Raw genomic sequence first — 20,152 nt, forward strand, 5'->3', positions numbered from 1 at the left:
GGATATGTTTTTTTTTTTTTTGACACGCCTCAGCAACATCTCGTGGACATTAGTACAATATGCCTCTGGATTGTCAGACTGGGGTGGTGTTTATTGTTCCTTCTAAGCTGTTCATATGCACAATTGCACACTGTTGATGTCGTCTGTGCGCACAGACATTCTGCATTGCACACAACAGCAAAAAAAAAACAAAAACAATCCAACCCGAATTCAAAGTATAACATACTGTTGAACAGTGTCTTGCGGTGGAGGCTTTGTACTAACATTTTGAGAACTTCTTGGAATTAGTTTTATCCATTCATATTTATTTTCAGACAAATAAAAAACCTATTCGCACTCTGATTTACTTCACACACACTAACAAAACCGGAACCAGAACATAAAAGATGAACAGTCAAGATAACATTTTGTTCAGGGTAACACTGTCCTCTGTTGGACACAATGAGTAGAGGCGCACATAACATTAAGACATTTAACGTCCCCTAGTCGACCTTTGCTTATTGTGGCACATAAATAAATATAACAACAAAAATGCATCACACATTCTTATTGCACTCATGTGCCAAACAAATATCGAATAAACCTCTGCAATTTTAGTTTAGTAGAACTTGAAGGTCTCGACGGTTGACACAAGACTGTTGGACAGTGTCAGGGGCAGCTGTGGTGAAGGATGCCTCTTGAAGTCCACAATCATCTCTACAGTGTTCAACACCAGGTTGTGTTCACCTCACCAAAGCTCCATTCTCGCCACTTCCTGTCAATATGCAGACTCGTCGCGGTCTTTGATGACGCCGATGACCGTGGTGTCATATGCAAACTTCAAGAGTTTGACAGTCAGATGCCACGAGGTGCAGTCATTCGGGTAGAGCAAGAAGAGCAGAGGGGAGAGGACACAACCTTGGGGTGCCCCAGTGCTGATGGTGCTCGTGGATGAGGTGGTATCCCCTATAACACCACCAATTCTTCCTGGGAAGTAACTCCAGTGGTTCCCCCTCACCCCTGAGACCGGGAATGAGCGAAAAAAGTCCCGCCCTCACAGAATATGTATATCTATATTAATTGGGGACTCTAAATGTGTGATTGTGGGTGTGAATGGTTGTTTGTTTCTATGTCCCTAGCGATTGGCTGGCAACGAGTTCAGGGTATACCCTACCTCCTGCCCAAAGATAGCTTGGATAGGCTCCAGCATTTCTGTGACCCTTGTGAGGATAAGCAGATAGATAGATAGAGAGAGAAAGAGAGAGGGATATATATATATATATGTGTGTGTGTGTACCCATCCATCCATTTTCTTTCCCGCCTATTGTCAGGTTTAAAAAGCTTGACTCTCTATTAAAAGAAGGCAAACAGACAAGGCTTCAAGTTTTACTTGCTGCAAGGGGAGCGACAGGACCTCTCCCTGCTTCCAACCAACTCCAACTTGTGTCCCCTTGCAACTTCTTTTTATACAGTGAATCACATGATGAGTGTGTGTGTGTGACTGTTTGATTGATTACAGCTGTTAGATTGATTACATCTGTTAGATTCATGACATCTGTTTCCAAGACATTGAATTCAAAGGTAGAAGTTAGGTGGTGATGTGTAACCAACTACGGTATGTACAAAATGAGAACATATGAATGATTTCTTTAAGACCTATCCTCACGAGGGTTGCGGGGAGTGCTGGGCTCTATCCCAACTGTCAACAGGTAGGAGGCGGGGTACACCCTGAACTGGTTGCCAGCCAATCACGGGGCACATTGAGACAGTCACACTCACAATCCCACCTACGGGCAATTTAGAATGTCCAATTAATGTTGCATGTTTTGGGGATGTGGGAGGAAACCAGAGTGCCCGGAGGAAACCCACGTAGCCATTGGGAGAACGTGCAAACACCACACAGGCGGGTCCGGGATTGAACCCAGGTCCTCAGAACTGTGAGGCCAACACTTTACCAGCTAATCCATCGTGCCGCCATATGTATCCATCCATCCATTTTCTTTGTCGCTTATCCTCACAAGGGTCACGGGGAGTGCTGCAGCCAAATCCCAGCTATCAATGGGCAGAAGGCGGGGGACCTCCTGAACTGGTTGCCAGCCAATCTCAGGGCACATAGAGACAGCCAACAGTCCCACTCACAATCACATCTCGGGGCAATTTAGAGTCTCCAATTAATATTGCATGTTTTTGGGATGTGGGAGGAAATCGGAGGGCCTAGAGAAAACCCACGCAGCCATGGGAAGAACATGCAAACCCCACATAGGTGGGTCCGGGATCGAACCCGGGTCATCAGAACTGTGATATATATATATATATATATATAGAGAGAGAGAGAGAGAGAGAGAGAGAGAGAGAGAGAGAGAGAGAGAGAGAGTGAGAGAGAGTGTAGTATTATATGGCCAAAGCTTGGATTTGACCCAATGGTTCTATTGAAACCACAAGTTGAACAGTGAAGCCATGATTTTCTCCCTCTAATTTGCTTTTGTTTTGTCTTCCCTGGCATTTCCTCCTCTCCCGCAAGGCAGCAGTAATTATCTGACGGTGAAAGGGGCCCTCAGGAATGCTGGACTATGAGTGGATGATTAGATCTTTCTGACCAACATGTGTGTCACAGGGACCAAATCTTTTTTTCCAACTACTTCTGGTTCTAACAATATCCTGTTAGTTATTATATGAATTATTGTGTGGGACTATGATGATTGTGCACTCTGCTCTAATAGTTTCAAAGATATGGTATCAATATTTTAATTCAACGACAAAAACATGCAACATTAATTGGACATTCTAAATTCCCCCTAGGTGTGATTGTGAGTGCGGCTGTTTGTCTCTATGTGCCCTGCAATTGGCTGGCAACCGATTCAAGGTTTTACTCGCCTCCTGCCAGTTGACAGCTGGGATAGGCTCCGGCACTCCCGTGACCCTTGTGAGGATAAGCGGCAAAAGAAAATGAATGGAAGGAGGGATTTAATATTAATATTTCTAAAATTTCTCTTGAAAAGCTGTTTCTTCTTCTGACAAAAACATGTATACATAGCAGTAATTCTCATCTGAAAAAATGTTCAGTTATTTAAATTGGTTATCTTTATTGGCAGTATGGTAGCTGACTGATTAGTATGTTTCTCTCAAAGTTCTCAGGATCCTGCCTTGCCTGTATCGAGTTTGCATGTTCTCTCCTTGCCTGCATGGGGTTTCTCCAGGTATTCCGGTTTCCTCCCACATTCAAAAACCATGCATTATAGATTAATTGAAGACTCTAAATTGCCCATACTGTTGGTGCGAAAGTGAGTGCTAACGGTTGTTTGTATGTGCCCTGTGATTGGCGGGGACCAGTTCAGGGTTTACCCCACCTCTCACATAGAGTCTGCTCGGATAAGTTCCAAGAAGCCTGTGACCCTAGTGAGGCTAAGTGCTTCAGATGATCAGATGGTTATTTATATTGTACAAATCCTGCAGGGGCACGGCCTCAATATAAATATAAAAAATAAATATGTAAAGTACAAACAAAGTATATTCAGCTGTTTGTTTTGTTTCTTCCAACTTTGCATGTTTCTAGTTAATTCATGTAGAATAATACATTCACATAGATTCAAATTAATTCTTGTGTAAAATTTCCAAAATGTAGTAATTCCAAGATTTAAAAAAAAAAAAAAACAATTCGCTGAACAAAAGTACATCATCGGAAAATTACATTAGACCATGTCTCCAGAATACACTCTTTCCACCAATTGATCTGTACTTGGGATTTGATGTTGTTCCTATTCTTATTCTGCTACAAAATGCTATAAGACCCTAATTTTTTTCGTTATGTTCTGAACACATTGTATGATCAAAAATTGGTAGAAATTCCACCATTTATTAAAATGTCTGTCTGGTCAGGACGTCAGTATGAGGGAAGTTTGAAGAAGTGCATGTTAGGAATCATGTTGTAAACAATGTTCCATCTAATTTTTTTATGTCTGAGCAAACACACTAAGGCTGTGAGCGCTCCTTTTGACCACTGTGAACAACATCAGATGTATGCACTGTGGTCAATAAGTGTCATCCATTGAAGTTACATAGTTCATTAAAAGCTTCAGATTACATTCCCATCAGAACATTTCTAAGAACAATTTGTTTTTGCAGACTTACCCTGAAAATGTCAACAAACAAAAAATACATTACAATACAAATACATACAAAGCCAACTATTAACTAGAAATTTAAAATGTTGCTTCCAACTTTTTCTGTTTTCTTTTTTTTTTTTTTTAAACCCACAATGATATCCCTGTCTGTTTTTCTTGTTGTAAAACTGAATTATTGCTTGCAGAATAACTTTCGCAATGCATGTTGAAAACTGAATAATGCTCCCAAACAGTTTTAAGGTTAATGTTATGTTGCCTCCTATATTTAAAATACAGAATTAGCTTTTTAGGCAATGTATCGTTTGTGCTTTCATCCTCAATCAGGCTGTGCCAAGGTGGAATTTTAACAGTAGACACCATCTCATCCTGCACTTTCTACTTTGGCTTCAGACCCGTTCTCACTCAAAAAAGAGAAAATCTCGTCCAGTTTCACCACTTTTTCTTCTATTATTCACATACCCCAGTGTTTGGAATTATGAGTGTACCCTATTAAAATGGAGGGGAGCGTGTCAGGTAAAGTAGGAAGTAGAGTGTTTGGCCTGGTGTGGCCGAGCAGCAGCTTTTTGTAAGAGGCTGCCGTGTTTAAAAAAACAAGCAAAAAAAAAAAACAAAACACGTCAGACTGTAGTTGATAGATAGATAGATAGATAGATAGATAGATAGATAGATAGATAGATAGATAGATAGATAGATAGATAGATAGATAGATAGATAGATAGATAGATAGATAGATAGATAGATAGATAGATAGATAGATAGATAGATTTGCCAAGTGCGCAAATGTGCGGTTGCACACCTCAGAGGGAACATTGGTTGTAAATAATGAAATTCATCCATTTTCTGTACCGCTTATCCTCACTAGGGTCACGGTCGTGCCGGAGCTTACACCAGCTATCTTTTGTGTTATAGCCAGGGCACACCTTTCACTGGGCGCCTACCAATCGCAGGGCACCTACAAACAAACAAGCAGTCGTACATATATTCTAATGATAAAATGTAAGTGGAACTTGACAAACGGTAACTGTAACCTCTGTAAGCAGTTCCAGAATCATCTTTCTTTTGTTTCCTTAAGTGCACTTGTCCAATGATAATTCTATAATAACAAAGTAAAAAATTAAAAATGAATGAGTGGTTGTTGGCGGCACGGTGCATCAGATGGTAAAGCGTTGGCCTCACAGTTCTGAGGACCCGGGTTCCATCCCGGCCCCGCCTGTGTGGATTTTTCATGTTCTCCTTGTGCCTGCGTGGGTTTTCTCCAGGCACTCCAGTTTCCTCCCCCATCCCAAAAACATGCAACATCAATTGGACACTCTAAATTTCCCCAAGGTGTGATTGTGAGTGCAACTGTGGTCTGTCTCTATGTGGCCTGCGATTGGCTGGCAACCAGTTCAGGGTGTACCCCGCCTCCTGCCCGGTGACAGCTGGGATAGGATCCAGCACTTCCCGCGACCCTAGTGAGGATAAGCGGCAAAAGAAAATGGATGGATGGATGAGTAGTTGTTCTGGTGCTAACTGAGGTGCCGTTTGCATCTCACACAGATATACAGTAACTAGTTTGGTGGAAGCCTGCAGGAATTTTCCGTCCCTGCTTGTTTAATGTTCTTGTCTAGAATTCTAACTCGGCGTAACCTTGCCTTTGTTCCTCAGTTCCTAGAAAGTGAATGTTGGCAGACTGTGTGCACTGATCTGTAGCGCCCCCTCCCCACTTTTTTTTTTTTTTAAACACACTTAAGACAGGTAACACACCAAAAGCGAGTGGTTATTCCATAGACAATATTGGGCTGCTTTATTTGTGCTGTTTTAGAAGTCAGCCTTTGCAGTAGTAATGGTGAGATGGAGCCCCATGATGAGTTTAACGATTTCAAGCCAATTGACCCCTCCGTGGATATTGCGCAATCCGCGTCACTGACCAATCAGAGGCCAGAGATCTGCATAAACCAAAACCCGTTTTTGCTCCCGCCATTTTCTCAGACAACATTGCATGGTCCAGTATAGGTTTTGTTAGCGTTTTATCGCGTATTTGGGTTATTTAACAAAAAATATGCTTAAGAGGTGTAGTCACGGACTTTGTAATAGTGACGACAGGTATCCTGAAAGGCTAGTTGGTGGAGTTCGATTCGTACCCTTTCCAAAACCAAAGACCCAGTACGAAAAATGCCTTTGATGGATCAAACTTTGTGGAAGACCGCATCATCAACTAAATCCATCTAATATCAACCGGAAAAGAAGACCGAGTACGAAAAATGTCTTCGATGGATGTTTGCACGAAGGTATGCCCTATATTTGATTTTCAACACGTCTCGTATAAATGAATTCGAAGTTCTTCGCTAGCATAACACTGCTGCGTGTGATCGATTGAGACACTTATTCTTTGTTGAGCGATATTTAGCAATGATCGGACTGTACAAACGTGTCGCTTTCTTGCTGGCTCGCGGTCGAAGCTTCACCAAACTGTGTTTGCATGAAGATATCCCCTAAATTTGATTTTAAATACACGTCTCATATAAATGAATGAGACGTTCTTCGCGAGCATAACACCGCTACGTGTGATCGATTGACACACTTATTCTTTGTTGAGCGATATTTAGCGACGATCGGACTGCACAAACGTGTCGCTTTCTTGCTGGCTCGCGGTCGAAGCTTAACCAAACTGTGTTTGCATGAAGATATGCCCTAAATTTGATTTTTTTTCACACACAGCAGTGTTATGCTCGCGAAGAACTTCAAATTCATTTATACGAGACGTACTGAAAATCAAATATAGGGCATACCTTCGTGCAAACATCCATCGAAGACATTTTTTGTACTCGGTCTTCTTTTCCGGTTGATATTAGATGGATTTAGTTGATGATGCGTTCTTCCACAAAGTTTGATCCATCGAAGGCATTTTTCGTACTGGGTCTTCGGTTTTGGAAAGGGTACGAATCGAACTCCACCAACTAGCCTTTCAGGATACCTGTCGTCACTATTACAAAGTCCGTGACTACACCTCTTAAGCATATTTTTTGTTAAATAACCCAAATACGGGATAAAACGCTAACAAAACCTATACTGGACCATGCAATGTTGTCAGAGAAAATGGCGGGAGCAAAAACGGGCTTTGGTTTATGCAGATCTCTGGCCTCTGATTGGTCAGTGACGCGGATTGCGCAATATCCACGGAGTGGTCAATTCACCCGCGGGACCTCGAGTTGGGGTGGGGGGTTCCGCACGGACTGTTTTTGTTGTTACTCTTCCGGAGTCAAGGTTCACAGAGTTCCCGCCGTTATGCGAGTAGTGTTTTGATGTCAAACAATAAAACAAGTTTTGTTCCTGTGTCCAACACTCCGCCTCCGACTCCTTTTCTCCGGCGCTACACTGGTGACCCCGATGTCACTCCGGCGTTTTCGAGACTGAACCGAACATGGCAACCGCCATCCTCAAATTGCTGGAGTTTTGGGAGACGTCCGCGGCAGCGTGGTTCGCGGAGACGGAGGCTCAGTTCGCCCTCCGCGGGATCTCAGATGATTCCACGCGTTATTATCACGTTGTCTCAGCACTCGGGAGCTCAACGGCGGGCAGAGCAGTGAACTTCATCACCTCTCCCCCGGCCCGAGATAAGTATGCTGGGATCAAGGCTCACCTTCTCAAGGTTTTTGAGCTTTCACGGCTGGAGCGTGCCCGACGTCTGTTGGCTATTAATGGACTGGGGGACAGCAAACCTTCCGAACTCATGGAAATGATGCTAAACCTACTGGGCACAGAAGAGCCCAATTTCATTTTCATGGAACTGTTTCTCAGGCACATGCCACCGCATGTTCAGACGGCGCTCGCTAACAGTACTGTCACTGAACCCCGGGCCCTGGCCGAGGTGGCCGACCATTTCTTCCTGGCCACCCAGCGCTTCTCCCCTGAGATGCTGGCCGCGACACGCAGTTACTCGCCTCCGGGCGCGGGGGTGGCATCCAGCAGGGGCCCCATCACCACCGACGGCCGTGCTGGCACTGGCTTGTGCTACTTCCACGCCCGTTTTGGTGCGAAAGCGAAGAGGTGCCGCGCCCCTTGCAACTATGACGCGTCGGGAAACGGCAAAGCCCACGCTCCGCAGCGGCCGTGAGCGTGGGCGTGAAGAGCCGGCTGCTGTTCGTCAAGGACACCCTTTCCGGGCGCAATTTCCTTTGCGACACCGCCACCCAGAGGAGCGTCCTGACGGCCACTGCGGAGGACGGCGCTGGCGGGACTCATGGGCCACCCCTACTGTCCGCTAATGGCTCCCCTATCCGCTCTTATGGCATAAGGACTGTGGACTTGTGTTTCGGGAGTCAGTGATTCACATGGGACTTTGTCACTGCCGATGTCTCATTCCCTCTCCTCGGCGCTGATTTTTTTTGTGCCCACGGGCTTCTGGTGGATGTTAAGAGGGTCCGTCTGGTGGATGCACTGACTTTCTCCACGGTCGCCTGCGTCCGCAATGAGTCGACTTATGGCGGTCTCTCCAGTTCGCTCTCGGATGGCACCAAGTACCAGCTCTTCCTTGGTGAGTTCCCTGGCTTGACACGGCCCACTTTCTCCTCTGCCACGACTAAACATGGGGTCGAGCACCACATTGAGACCAAGGGCCCCCCGATTCATGCCAGGGCCCGACAGCTTGACCCCGAGAAGCTAGCAGTCGCTAAGTCTGAGTTTGCCGACAATGGAGCGCCTGGGCATCGTCCGCCGCTCGGATAGCCCATGGGCTTCGCCGCTACACATCGTCCCTAAACTGAGTGGCGGGTGGCGACCGTGTGGTGACTACCGCCGCCTTAACGACGCCACTATGCCCGACCGCTGCCCTGTTCCACACATTCAGGACTTCTCGGCCCACCTGGCGGGCAAAATCCTGTTCTCCAAGGTCGACCTGGTGCATGGGTATCACCAGGTTCCCGTGCACCCCTCAGACGTTCCCAAGACGGCTGTAATCACTCCGTTTGGACTGTTCGAGTTTCTGAGGATGCCGTTTGGTCTTAAAAACGCGGCACAATCTTTCCAGCGTTTAATGGATTCTGTGCTCAGGGACTTGCCATTTGTGTTCGTCTATTTGGATGACATCCTCGTCGCCAGCTCCTCGGAGGATGAACATCTGATGCACCTCCGCGACCTCTTCGCAAGACTTGAGCGGCATGGCCTGATCATCAACCCGGCGAAGTGTATTTTCGGAGTGCCCTCTATCCAGTTCCTCGGGCACCTCATAGACAAGAACGGCGCCGCCCCCCTTCTGGCAAAGGTGGAGGCCGTCTCCGCCTCCAACTCCTTTTTCTCCGGTGCTACACTATTAGCATTATTGTAGCACAGTGGAACAACTGGTTGGAGCTTTGGCCTCACAGTTCTGAGAACTGGGGTTCAAATCCTGCCCCTGCCTTTGTGGAATTTGCATGTTCTCTTAATCCTAAATCCCCCCTTGGTGTGATTGCGAGTGTGACTGTTTTCTGTCTCCATAGGCCCTGCGATTGGCTGGCAACTAGTTCAGGGTATACTCTGCCTCCTGCGCAATGATATCTGGGATAGGCTCCAGCATTCCCATGACACTTGTGATGTTAAACGGTTCAGAAAATGGATGAGTTGATGGATTTTTTTATTTTTATTTTTCTAAATTCTTCAAACTATCAAACCACAATCCAGACCCTCAAATGACAACTTTCCACAAAACCCAGCTTTTATAGTCAAAGCCTGTGTTGTTTACATTGCTGACAAATGTGCCAAATTCTGAACCATACAATGGAAGTCCATGCTTCCTGAATCTGTCACATTGTACACCCGGGGAGCGAGGCTTCGGACGTCATCAATTTCGGCTAGCTCCTCTCCTAATTGAATCACGCCCACTCATTTACTTGACACACACTCCAAAGCCTTAACATTTTTAGTAACATCACTATTTTGTTGTGTTGAAAGTGACATTGTAGACAATTATTGGTTTTTAATAGTTGTGCATGATTAAATTCACCAAGTGATAAAGTGGGCATTTTGGGTCTGCCCTGTTTCTTTGACAGAGCAGGATTAAATTCCGCCTTACTATTGTGAAACAGTGGGGTCACTTTACAAAATAATCAACACGTATGTTACAAATGGATGGAGGCTGGAACCAAGAGCAGGTGGAGGCTCACAGGTTGTGATGATCATTTTATTAAAAAAGGAAAATGTAGATCAGGGTTCTCAAACTGGCAGCCTGCTGGCCATTTGTGGCCTGTGAGGTGATATTTTGTGGCCCCCACCTCAATCTGAAAGTTTAATGTTTGTGCGGCCTTCGAGTAATATATAAATGGCACTTTTACAGTATTGTGTGCGGAGCTGACAAACCTACCAATCATGATGGGTCTTAGGGGTGTGACATCGACTGGGCTTGCGATTCAACCAGAGAAACATTTTCCAATGAGTGAAAGTTACAGCAGCGTTGTTTTTGATGTTGTAGTAGTGAGAGAGTGAGAGGACGCGATGGCATGAAGCACCACACAGGTTTTAACAGAAGAATTGTAGGATAGTTCATGACACCATATTGCCCGTGACATAAGCAATTAAGAAGATAGTGCAGACTCACCGGCAAGAAAAACAAGAGACAACCTACAATGCACTCACCTGCAAGATCCAGCCCTTCGTTAATCATATGTATGCTGGCGAAATGATTAGTAGTTGCTCACAAAAGGCACTGTCGTCATGCTTTCGATAGCCTCACTATATTGAGCCAGCATTATATATAGTAAGGCTATCAGGCCGTTTCACTCCCATGAGACCAGGTGTGACCGATGAGCTTTTGCATTGTGTTGGACACAGATTGACCCGGTTACACACACCACGAAAAACGGGCTTATTCGAATAAGAGTTGTGTAAAGTTTGCTGTAATTGGTTAGAGTAATTTGATGACAGCATGACAAGTTGCATACGGTACAACGGACTACTTACAAATAAAAAAGCCGGATAGGAAGAGTGAGGGTGCGGGGTTCACCGAAATCAGTTGAAAATGAGCCAATTAGGGCTATTTTCATTTTTTCCCATTTAGTTTTGGCTGTGGGAGAATAAATGTGTTGGAAAATATTATGTTAATGCTGCGTTGTGACATAACTTACTGCCAGCGAGCTCAGCTAAAATTCATCAAGCTAGCTTTCTCAGAAACTAATGTGATTCATGCAAGCATGCGAGGTATTTTTGATAAAGTGCCAAAAAATATTCTTACCTGTGTAGCTGTATTCCCACTTCAGGGTTCTTGTGGTTGTACAACATGTGTAGAATTATATGCAGCACACTTCCTTTTTTTCATCATTCTGGTTTTTCACATTGTATTGTCACTAACTTTAGAAGGTTTTTAAAGGTAACAAGGTCACTTTTAAAATGCAAGGAGTACAAAGTGCGTGCAGTATATTTGCGTAGAAAATGTAGAGGGTTCAAAAACAAAGGTCGCCAGAAAAATAAATACTCAAGCAAAGTAGGCTGTAGATAAATGAAAAACCTACTTCAGAACAGTAATGAAGTGCAAGTACTTAATAACTTCCCACCTATGCAGGATTTTTAATCATACCCTAGACCTTCCTGTGTTAGGTTTTAGTATTCTCCAAATGCTTATGAGGGTTTAATTGAAGCTATAAATTTGAGTGTGAATAGTTGTTAGTCTGACTCTTGCCAAAAGTGACATGGGGAAAAATCCTGCTAACCTGTGGATCATAATGAGGACAAGTAGTCTAGAAAATGTTTGCTAAACAGTGTCTTGTTCTTTGAGCTTTCAGTGCATGTAACACACCATAGCTATCGAGTCCTGCCTATGATGGGGATGCTTATCCTCACTGAAAGGAGAAATGAACAACGACAGGATTATCCAGATGCTCAGCGCTCCACAGCAACCCAAATCAAATCTGACCCGCTCTTTTTGCACTTAGTACTTTTAAATGGCAAAGAGACACTGTTTCAGTTCACTCCACTTCAGCACAGAAGACAACCTCACACTTAGGTGAACACTTATAATTATCTATCTATCTATCTATCTATCTATCTATCTATATATCTATCTATCTATCTATCTATCTATCTATCTATCTATCTATCTATCTATCATCTATCTATCTATCTATCTATCTATCTATCTATCTATCTATCTATCTATCTATCTATCTATCTATCTATCTATCTATCTATCTATCTATCTATCTATCTATGCCACCCTTCTCGACCAGGAGCATGTCGACCGCTATGCGTTTCTGGAACGTCATGAGTGAGCTTGCAGCTAGTTGTTCCCTTATGGCAATTACCCAGTTTCTGTACATTGCAATGTATGTAGTTGATTCTGTCAATGTTTTTATTCAGAGTTATCCATAACAAGATGGATTACCATCCTGGAGCAATCTCGTTAACCAATTTACACTCATCTGGTACGCAGTTGGGATGCCATTTGGATCAATGTATGTCAGATCTCCATTTTCCAAGAGGACCTTAGCCTTCGGGAGAACCCAAGGGGAGCTCCAAAGATGGATGCGGCCAATTGTATATCCTCTGCTTTGGATGGAAACACAGTCACAGATAAGAGCAGTGATACCAGTGCACACGTTCCTGCTGCATTTATCAGTGTGTCATACAACTTTTGACCAACACACCACCACAACAAATCGCTGCATGGGAGCAGTGGGGCAGTTTGCAGATGTATATCATGACACCATGTTTTGTTGAGAATTCCCACCTTAAAATCTGTCCCTGTAACGCCAACACAGGAGAAATTAGCTAATGCAACATTAGTAGAAAATATCAGTTTATCATTTTCTGCCTTAGTTGTTGGATAAACACTTTTCCATTTCTGACAAGTGGTGTTAGAAGTTGTTTTAGTCATTACCTCAAGGGTACACTGTGTTGGGATTTCTGCTGGAATGACACACATTAGTGGCCCAGGGCCCATGCGTGTGATGTAACTATAGTTTACCTTGTTAGCTGCATTCTACATTAACAACAACCAGTTTAGTTTCCTTTTTGTAAAAATGATAATCATAATAATGAAAAAATGTTCCTCAGGCTTTTTATTTAAAATACTCCCTCCATAGTAAACGTACTCTTTTGTATGGCATTCAAGTGTAAGGTAGCATTAAATTGGTAAATGTTGAGAAGAAAATGAGGGTTTCCTTTAGCATAAGCCCATAGATGGAATCCCCAAAAATTAGACTCTGCCAAGGAATTTAAAAAGTGTTTAACTGATTCATTGGGAGGCATACATGGAGTCCTCCCCTCATGCCTCGGTGACTCCCGCATAGTTGTTTACCAATGTTATCAGAAATTAGGTTGCGTGTCTTTATCATGTGTGTAGTTGGCATAGTTGACTGAGTATAATTATTGGTTCTGTTGTTATGTATTTTTGTCAGCTTTACAGGTGTCCAAAAGTATCATTTGAACAAAAATATCTTTACAGCTGTCAATGTTGCAGCCCAACATGCTTGTGATATATCTTATACGACGTAGCCACATGCAATGAGTCACTTCCTACGTCATTTTGTGTTTGCTCAATCATGTCTCGAGCTATTTGCAGCAAGAAATCTCCTGTTCTTGTGGGAGGTTTGTTTGGAATATCTAAGGTGTAATAAGTGCTGGAATCCTATTTTGTAAGCTATTTAACTGTCCTCCCAGTAATTCCGTTTTTTATTTTTACTTCTAGATTTCCTGTGAGGCTCCGTAACTCAGTGGTTAGAGCACTGGTTTGGTTAACCAGGGGTTGTGGGTTTGTATCCCACTGGGGCCTCCACTCCCTGAGAAGGGTTGCGTCAGTAAGGGCATCTGGTGTAAAAATTGTGCCAAACATATATATGTGTTCATCTGGGATGACATGCTGTGGTGACCCTGAAAGGGACAAGCTGAAAGAAACACACACTTCTATATTTCTTCTTAGAGAGGGAATTAAGTCCAGTCCTAGTTTCAGCAAAGCAACTCTTCCCTACAAACGTATGGGGCAAATTAAAAAGTCGCATTTTGGGATCATTAGTTGTGACATTTTTGATGGGGAGATGGCTGCCACAATTTTTAAATGTTTCGCATAAAGCTCCATAAATTTCTCCTTCCTCTGTCAGAAAGGTATCAACTTGATTTTTCTTATTTTGTAGCACTCTTTCTGCGTGTAGTGCTTGGTTAATGTATTGTTACTGGCTGCCAGTCGATTTATCAATCCAATGTTTTTTAATCCATTGTTTTGTAGGATTGTTTGAATTCACATGAAGACCATTTTTTAAATATAATAAATAGTTCCTAGTGGTCAATCATGCTGAAGTTACATTTATTTTAATATTTTGTAAATACAAAAATTTGACTTGTTGATTTTCATAAGGGTGGCACTGTGGCTCAGCTGGTAAAGCGTTGCCCTCACAGTTCTGAGGTCCGGGGTTCAATCCCGGACTCGCCTGTGTGGAGTTTGCATGTTCTCCCCATGGATGCTTGGGTTTTCTTCAGGCACTCCGGTTTCCTCCCACATTCCAAAAACATGCAACATTAATTGGACACTCTAAATTGCCTGTAGGTTTGATTGTGAGTGCGACTGTTGTCTTTCTCCATGTGCCAGTTCAGGGTGTACCCTGACAGCTGGGATAGGCTGCAGCACTTCCTGCGGCCCTCCTGAAGATAACTGCTGAAGAAAATGGATGGATGGATGATTTTCATAAGAATCAAGACAATATTAACGAAAAGAATTCCACATTGTCATTGGCGTATTTCCCAAGCACTTTGATGTAATGCGTGCCTTCATTATTCATTCCATCCCAGACAGCCCTGCATGCAGTGTTCACTTCAGCATTTCTGGATCATGATACACACGATAAATTGTGGGATTATGGGTGAGTCGATTTTATCGTCTTTAACCTACATTCAGTTTTGTGTGGTTGGTTGGGAGAAACAGGAGGCTGTCAGTCATTTCCATTATGAAATGAGGCAGGGTCATTTTATTTTGACAAAAGGTGAAGTATTTCCAATCCCGTTGTTTATGTTTGGTCATCAGAGGGAGAGTAGGTGGACACTGGGGGAAGGGAAACGAGGGACAGATGGGACTGACACATGACCAGTGTCAACCTCCTTTTCTCACCCCCCTCCCCTCACAGACTCTGTCTAATCTGACCTGATAGAAGTGGTTGAGAGAATGGGGAGGGCATTGGGCATTCACGACCAATTCTCTCTTTTCTAGAAGCATCCAACAGAGCCAAAGCATGCAGGATGTGAGGGAAAACAAGAGGATTTCTTCCCCATTGAGGCTAGCCTGAGGGAGCTGACGTGATCTGAAGTGACACTCATGCTGAAATCTTCAGTTGCAGAGAACATAGCCAAACAAGATTCATTGTAATCCATCATATGAGAGTGCAGGCGGAACCTACTGCATGACTGAACAACACCTTCTTTTTTTGGTTTTCCTTTCAGGAACTTCAATCCTATCAGAACCTCTTATCTTTTTAAAAATGTAACAGTGTCAACTTTGGAGACACTGAAAAAAAATTGGCTTAGGGTGGAAATTCATGGACAAATGCTGGCTTGTAGTCGACGACCAAAAGCAGTTTGGAGGCACGATGTCCGCCAACCAGGGCATGAACCATCGAAGTGTCTACAATTATTTCCTCAACATGGTGGCCTATCAGGTGAGAAGAAATGTGTAGTTAAAGTCACGTTTGATCAAAGTTAGAATGGGATTCTGCTATAGGTTTTGGATAATATTTTTAAATAATTAATGTTTTATCCAAGAACTACATGACGAAACTAGTACCCTCACTAATATGTAGTTTTTAGGGATTACATTACTTTAAAGCACGAGAGGCAGTCTGATTTGTGACGATATTTTATTCAAATTCATTTTGTGTTTTTTTTGTGTATATTTTCAAAGCTTGGTATCTTTTCTTAAAGATATTCTATATTTTTCACCTCTATTTGAAGTTGTTTTTGACCAACAAAATATTTGGATTGGGAAATTTGTGAACCAACCAAGTCTAATAATCAAACGAATGAATGAATGTCATTTCTGGGCAATAATCCAGGCATCAATTTTTTTACTGGTCAGCGGTGAGCTGCAGCCTATTCCACCTGACTTTGGACTAATGGCCGATTGCTTTTCTAATGGATGGCACATACAGTCAAATGACAAATACATGGGAAATCGGGAGTAGGCCTACATATTCAACGAACCTATCATGCGTGTTGGAAGGCGGGAAGAAGTTAGAGTACTTTCAAAAAGAACAACAACAACAAAAATGGTAGAATACAGATTCAAACCCACATTCTTTTGTGAGGCAAAAATACGAACCACATGGTCTGCTGTACCACCTTCTGAGTAGCAAATCTTACCACATTTGTTGTTAATGTTTTCATTATAAATACAGGATGGATGCATTTCAGGTAGTCCATCCACCGATCCGTCCATTTTCTGAGCCATTTATCCTCCCGAGGGTCCCAGGATGCTGAAGCCACTCCCAGTTGTCATCAGGCAGTAGGCAGGGTACACCTTGAACTGGTTGCCAGCAGGGCAGATCGAGACAGACACCAGTCACAAACACAATCACATGTAGTAACACAATGGGATGTGGGAGAAAACCGGAGTGCCCGGAGAAAACCCACGCAGGCTCAGAGAGAACAATCAAACTCCACAGAGGCGGGTTAAATGGGATTTAAACCCTGGTCCTCAGAACTGTGAGGCCAATGCTGTACAGCTGCTCCTCTGTGCTACCCACATTTTAGGTAGTTTGATTAAAAAAAACACCTTCCTGGGGCTTGCTATTACCAGATGAAACATTTGATCCTCAAAGATCAGAGTTGTCTTTTTATAGCCCCCCGTTTAATATTGTAATAATCACATTTCGATTATTCCAGCACGTTACAAGCAATTGTTAATAACCAATTAGGTAAACTGGTGACCAGTTTAACAATGTTAATCTGCAAATTTATGATCACGTGAAGCACTTGAAATCATATGAACACAATAGTTTAAAACCTTTCTTCTGTCTTCCACACCCCCCCACCCCACATTTACGTGAGTCTGAATTTGTGCAAACGTGATGTGTGTTTGCCTGTACCAGTTATTTGTGCAGCTTTATTTATTAAGAAACCATACAGAGTTATTCATACTCAGCAATGACCAGATAAAAAAAAAGGAATGCATCTTGTTTGAGTTACCAAATGAAAGATCAAGTTGGTATTTACCTTATACAGTCAATAATCGAGTTATGAAGTAGACAAGCTACAATAACCCGTATTTAGGACCACGTCCAGGTATGATTTTAGTGGCAGAGCAGTCCGTAAGATAGTTGTGGCAGTTCAGCATTGTGTATGACAGTTATGTATCTCTTCATTGGTGGCAAATTTTGGGGGTCCTAAGCAAAAATGATATTGTTTGCCACAAAACACATACTGGCATTGCATACCTTTTGGGGACCGTACCTTTAGCGCAAAGGTCTCAAACTCAATTTAACTGGGGGCCGCTGGAGGCAATGTCTGTGTGAGGCTGGGCCGCATCAGGATTTCTGCAAGAAAACCTCTGATAAAAACATTGTAATGTTCTCAAATATCTTTATTTGTTAACATTCAATGAAAAAAAAAATAAATAAATAAATAAACAGTTCATTAACCTTTAACTTTCTGAACATGGATGGAACATTGAACATGAACTGTTCTGAACATGGATTCTCTTGCCTACTTCTTGCTGGTAGAAACCTGGCAGCGCTTCTTGTCACATAGCAGAGCCAGATTTGGCTTGAGGAAGGAAGCAGTTGAGACCCTCAGTAGGACTTGAAGACCCTAATCAGTATGTCTGGACCTGTACTTGGACTTATTGAAGTTCAAGGTGGAGAGGAGCTTTTCGCTTACTCCTAAGCATGTCTAGTTGTGTAATGATGTTTCAAATTGTATTCCTTGTGCACCGTAACTTTCCAAGTGCAAATAAGACACGTCAGGGTGCCCCTGTGCTCAACAAATAAATATTGTACTCCCCACTTTTCCTGAAATTGTCTGTGCTCATCACCCACCTTTCTCTTTTTGAAAAAGACATGTTTGGGTCTTTATAATAATTCCACTTGGAGTCAGTGTTGAGTTCAAGTTTCAGTGCTCACAGGCGTCCCCACATGGATGATTAAAGTCAGCGGCTTCATGGCTCCTCCACCCAGTTTACCGCAGGAATGAATGAGAATGTGAGTGAGTGAATGCGGTGAGGCATTGCACGTACTGAGCACGGGAGGGAGTTAAGGCGGTGGGGAATTGACTGTCTTGAGCTCTCATCTGATGTTGCGAGTACGCGATAAGCTTGGCAGATGTCCTGCCCTCAGGAGCCATATACCTCACAGTGATTGGTTTGTTCAGCTCCGCATACAACAAGTGTCATTCATATTAAACTTGAGGGTCGCACTAAAATTAATCTTTAAAACTATCGTCCCGGGGACCACGAATCTGAGATCCCTGCTTTAGTGTTCTTTCTTAGGCCCATGCTGCTACCTATAACATCTGCATGCTGTCCTCTCACATGTCCGCTTTATTTCTCTGTATAAGCAGCGTGTTGGCAGGAAACACTCCCAGTCAGTTACAGATTTTGGAGATTTTATATATACTCCGATTTACGACCAATCTTACTTAGGACTGGTTTTTTGGAATTGATCAAATTCGGAACATGCCTCGCCTGTGTGGAGTAGCGTGTTCTCCTCGTGCCTGCCTAGGTTTTCTCTGGGTACTCCGATTTCCTTCCACTTACCCAAAATGTTCATGGTAGGTTAATTGAAAACTCTAAATTGCCCAAAGATGGGAATGTGTGTGACCGGTTGTTTGATTGTATGTGCCCTGCGATTGGCTCACCACCAGTTCAGTGTGTATCCAGCCACTTGGTCAAAGATAGCTGGGAGACGCCTCAGCACCGCCTCGACTCTTGTGAGAATAAGCTGTATGGAAAATGGATGGATAGATATATTGGATGTACTTCTTTTTGTGGCCCTCAGGAACAGATCACAGAGTTGGACCCAAAGTACGCAACTTAGAAGAACAGGCACAGTTCGGGAAAAATATTTATTTGGTTCAAGGTTGGTACACAGGCAGGCAGTCCAGGCAGGCAACAGTATCATAATCCTGAGGCAAATGAATGCCACGTAGGAAGCCCTTTTGCTATGAGGCAAGACAGTGCAAACTTCTGTTTGGTCATTTTAATATTTCAGTCCTCTTCAGTCAGTCACTTCAGTCCTTCAGTCCTCACCCTAACCCTAATTGATGATCAGTCTTCACCTGAGGTGGGTAGCAAGGCACTTCAGTTACTCTGTTGAATTCCCTCAAGTAACATTTTGGATAAATTGTAAATGTCAGAGTAGTTTTAATAAAGTATACTTTTTAATTTTACTCTAGTATTTATGTTCACAAGAAATTCTACTCGTACACTGTTACAATGATCAAATGCAGCACTATGGGGCACACAAGCCAGTGAAAACTGAAAGGTGGTCCCAAATCCGAATAAATGCAGAGGGTTGCATCACGAAGGGCAAACAAATATGAGCGACACTTGAGCAAGCAGAAGAGTGTGAGGTACAGATTACACCCAATGATGAATCCAATTTATCAGTCTACTAAATGAACAAGTAAGAAAGGATGACATTGTGGAATTGTGTTGTCTGCTATTTCATCCATCAGAATAAAGGCAGAAATGGAAGATGCATCATTAAAAGTAAAAACTGCAGCTTTAGAGGATAAGCTAGCTATAGAAAAGGAAGAAATGGCTTTAAAAGCTCGAAACGCGATTCATGCAATGCTGACTGCTCTGGCAGCAACAGATGCGAGAATGGAAGTTTTACAAAATTATGAACACTCAGAACCAGGAAAGAGCATATTTTACAAGGAAGAGGAGGCAGATCAACAAATTGATAATGCAGAAAATGCTATCTCACAGCCACTGCAAGACAGCTCAATTACATCCAAACAGCACAACAATCAGCCAGTATTGATTAAAGGAAGTGTGACACAACCAAAAGTGGACTGTGAGAAAGAAGGAGTGCTTGCTAGTTTATGTAAGACCATCTGTCAACAAATTTGTGTGACTGAATATCTTGCAAAAAAACCATCAGGCATTATTGCTCCCTGATCTCAAG

At 43.0% G+C, this 20,152-nt stretch overlaps 1 protein-coding gene across 1 annotated transcript in view; it reads left to right on the plus strand.

Moving 5' to 3' along the window:
• Positions 1–15,229: 15,229 nt before the first annotated feature.
• The window catches only part of serinc4 (serine incorporator 4), a 62,401-nt gene continuing 57,478 nt past the window's right edge, over positions 15,230–20,152 (plus strand). The window contains exons 1-2 of the mRNA XM_061814068.1: positions 15,230–15,395; positions 15,474–15,688. Of these exons, the coding sequence (XP_061670052.1) occupies positions 15,569–15,688 (120 nt within the window). The 5' untranslated portion in view covers positions 15,230–15,395; positions 15,474–15,568. The remainder of the gene's footprint in view (positions 15,396–15,473; positions 15,689–20,152) is intronic.

This window comes from Syngnathoides biaculeatus, chromosome 3 (genome assembly GCF_019802595.1).
Source record: "Syngnathoides biaculeatus isolate LvHL_M chromosome 3, ASM1980259v1, whole genome shotgun sequence".
In the NCBI taxonomy this organism is placed as follows: domain Eukaryota; kingdom Metazoa; phylum Chordata; class Actinopteri; order Syngnathiformes; family Syngnathidae; genus Syngnathoides; species Syngnathoides biaculeatus.